The sequence below is a fragment of the Pteropus alecto genome, unplaced genomic scaffold (assembly GCF_000325575.1).
Source record: "Pteropus alecto unplaced genomic scaffold, ASM32557v1 scaffold196, whole genome shotgun sequence".
NCBI lineage: Eukaryota > Metazoa > Chordata > Mammalia > Chiroptera > Pteropodidae > Pteropus > Pteropus alecto.
In genome coordinates this window covers 772,667-774,880 of record NW_006439717.1, presented here as the reverse complement: position 1 = coordinate 774,880, position 2,214 = coordinate 772,667, and the positions used below count along the sequence as shown (strand labels likewise).

The window sequence follows — 2,214 nt, the reverse complement described above, 5'->3', positions numbered from 1 at the left end:
GATGCTGTATTTTCCTTCTCGATCCTCCACACTGTATTCCGTCAACTCATTGCTTTTTAAATAAATATCCACTTGACTACAGGGTCCGTCCAGCACTGCATGGCACACGAATCTTAATTCCAGGCACGCTTCTGTCACCTCTGGCTCATCTCTTCCTGTAAACCAATCCCAAACCCCACACTCCCAAACGTAGGTCTCCGGAAGCCCCCTCTCCCCAGTCAGCTCGCCAGCCACGCTGGACAGGAGGCAAGCGCCAGAAACCCAGAAACGGCGGCCCTCCCCACGCGGGGTGTGGCCCTGAGGCGGCGAACGCGGAGGCGGGAACGCGGGAATTCGGAATGCAGTTAAGAAAGATTTCGCCCCAAGATTCCTAAGAGAGATGGTGGTAGGACCCTGGAGGACAGTTAGCAGGAGCATGAGGTTGGCGAATACTATGCCTTTAAGCTCATTTTGAGAAAGCTGTGATGCCACGCCCAGGCCAGAACCCCAGTGCACATGGAGGCAGCCAACTGCTTGGCTGCCTGATCTCTGATCCCTCTCCCATCACTCACCCCGGAGTTACACCCCACGTCGAGCCCCAGAATCGGCTTCGTCTGGGGACCCTGAGGGAAGAGCCGGCGAAGCAGCTCCGGGGGCAGGAGACGGAGCCGTTGCTCTGGAGGGTGGAAGCGGGAATAATGAGGGAAATTTCCGAACGGGGCGGCCCCGGGTTCCAGAACTCGCGGCTCCCCTTCCGACGCGGCCTCCTCAACCCCGAAATTCTCTCTTGCGGACGCCGCCATTAGCCTCAGTGTGGCCTCTGGGTCCCCGCGGAACCGGAAGTCAGGAACCTGAGGCTCCGGGCCAGCGCGCCTGCGCTGAGTGGCGGAGGCGAGTGAGTATAAAAGCCGGATGCACGGACCGCGCGCTGACATCTGGCGTTTTCCTTAAGTTGTAGAGTCTTCATCACAACCTAGGAAGTGGTTAGTAATATTATCCCATTTTACAGATGAGGAAACAAGTACCAAGGGGTTAAGAGACTTACCCAAGTTTCAACTTAGACTACCCAGAACATGGAGTTTGTTGGGATCTTAGAATCAATTTTGATCTTTTTTTTTTTTTTAAACAAATGTATAAAGGGAGACCCAGGGTAGAATTACTTGTCCCAGGTCACACAGTAAAACTGTGACACAGGAATTTGCACCTGGCTCATCTATGATTTCAGAAACAGGTGGTCAGGAGTCTTTCATCACTTGAGGTACCAAAAGACCCAGATGGCCCTACCCTGCCAGGTGAGACAGGTGGATGGGGCAACTGTAGGCTGTTAGCTTCTTGAAAGGCAAGGACTATGCTTTAACTTAGCCAGCACTTAAGAATGCTTACCGGGTGCTAGACACTTTTCTAAGCCCTTTACATGTGTTAACTCGTTTAATCCTCACACTAAACTTGTGAAGAAAGGACCATAATTATTATCCCTTTTGTGTAGATAAGGATATTGGGGCACAACGAAGTTAGAAACTTGCCCAAGGTTACACAGTTAGAAATAATGGTGCCAGGATTTGAACCCATGCAGTTTGGTCCCGGAGAGTGTGCTTGCAACCATTATGTTATTCTGGACCTTGAATTCCCTATGCTCGTCATAATGCCTGGGCCAAAGATGCTCAATAAATATTTGGTGAATGAAAACTCACTATCAACAATGGCTATTGGGAAAACTGGCTATTCATATGCAAAATGTGAAAGTCGACCCTTATATTACGCTCAAAATGGATTAAAGACTTAAACATTAAACATAAGACCGAAACTGTATGACTCTTAAAAAAAACAAGACTTCATGAAAAAAAAAGACAAAACAAAAGACTTCATGACTTTGATCTTGGCAATGATTTCATTGATACGAAAACAAAAACAGACGACAATAGCGAAAATAAGTGGGGCACAGCAAAGAGAATCATTGAGAGAGTAAAAAGGCAATTTATAGAATGGGAGAACATATTTGCAAACCGTATTTCTGATAAGGGATTAATTTCCAAATATATAAGGAACTTTTATAACTCAACAGTAAAAAAACTAATAACCTGATTTTAAAATGGTCAAAAGACTTGAATAGACATTTCTCCAAAGGAAAACATACAAATGGCAATAGGTATATAAAAAGATGATCAATGTCACTAATCGTCAGGGAAACGCAAATCAAAATCACAATGAAATAACACCTGACACCTGATAGGATGG

The 2,214-nt window shown here is 46.5% G+C and overlaps 1 protein-coding gene across 1 annotated transcript in view; it reads right to left on the bottom strand.

The window, feature by feature from the left end:
* BCDIN3D (BCDIN3 domain containing RNA methyltransferase) overlaps window positions 1-835 on the bottom strand; it is a 10,566-nt gene extending 9,731 nt beyond the window's left edge. The window contains exon 1 of the mRNA XM_006916795.3: window positions 552-835. Coding sequence (XP_006916857.1) covers window positions 552-782 — 231 coding nt within the window. The 5' untranslated portion in view covers window positions 783-835. The remainder of the gene's footprint in view (window positions 1-551) is intronic.
* Between the last annotated feature and the right edge of the window lie 1,379 nt (window positions 836-2,214).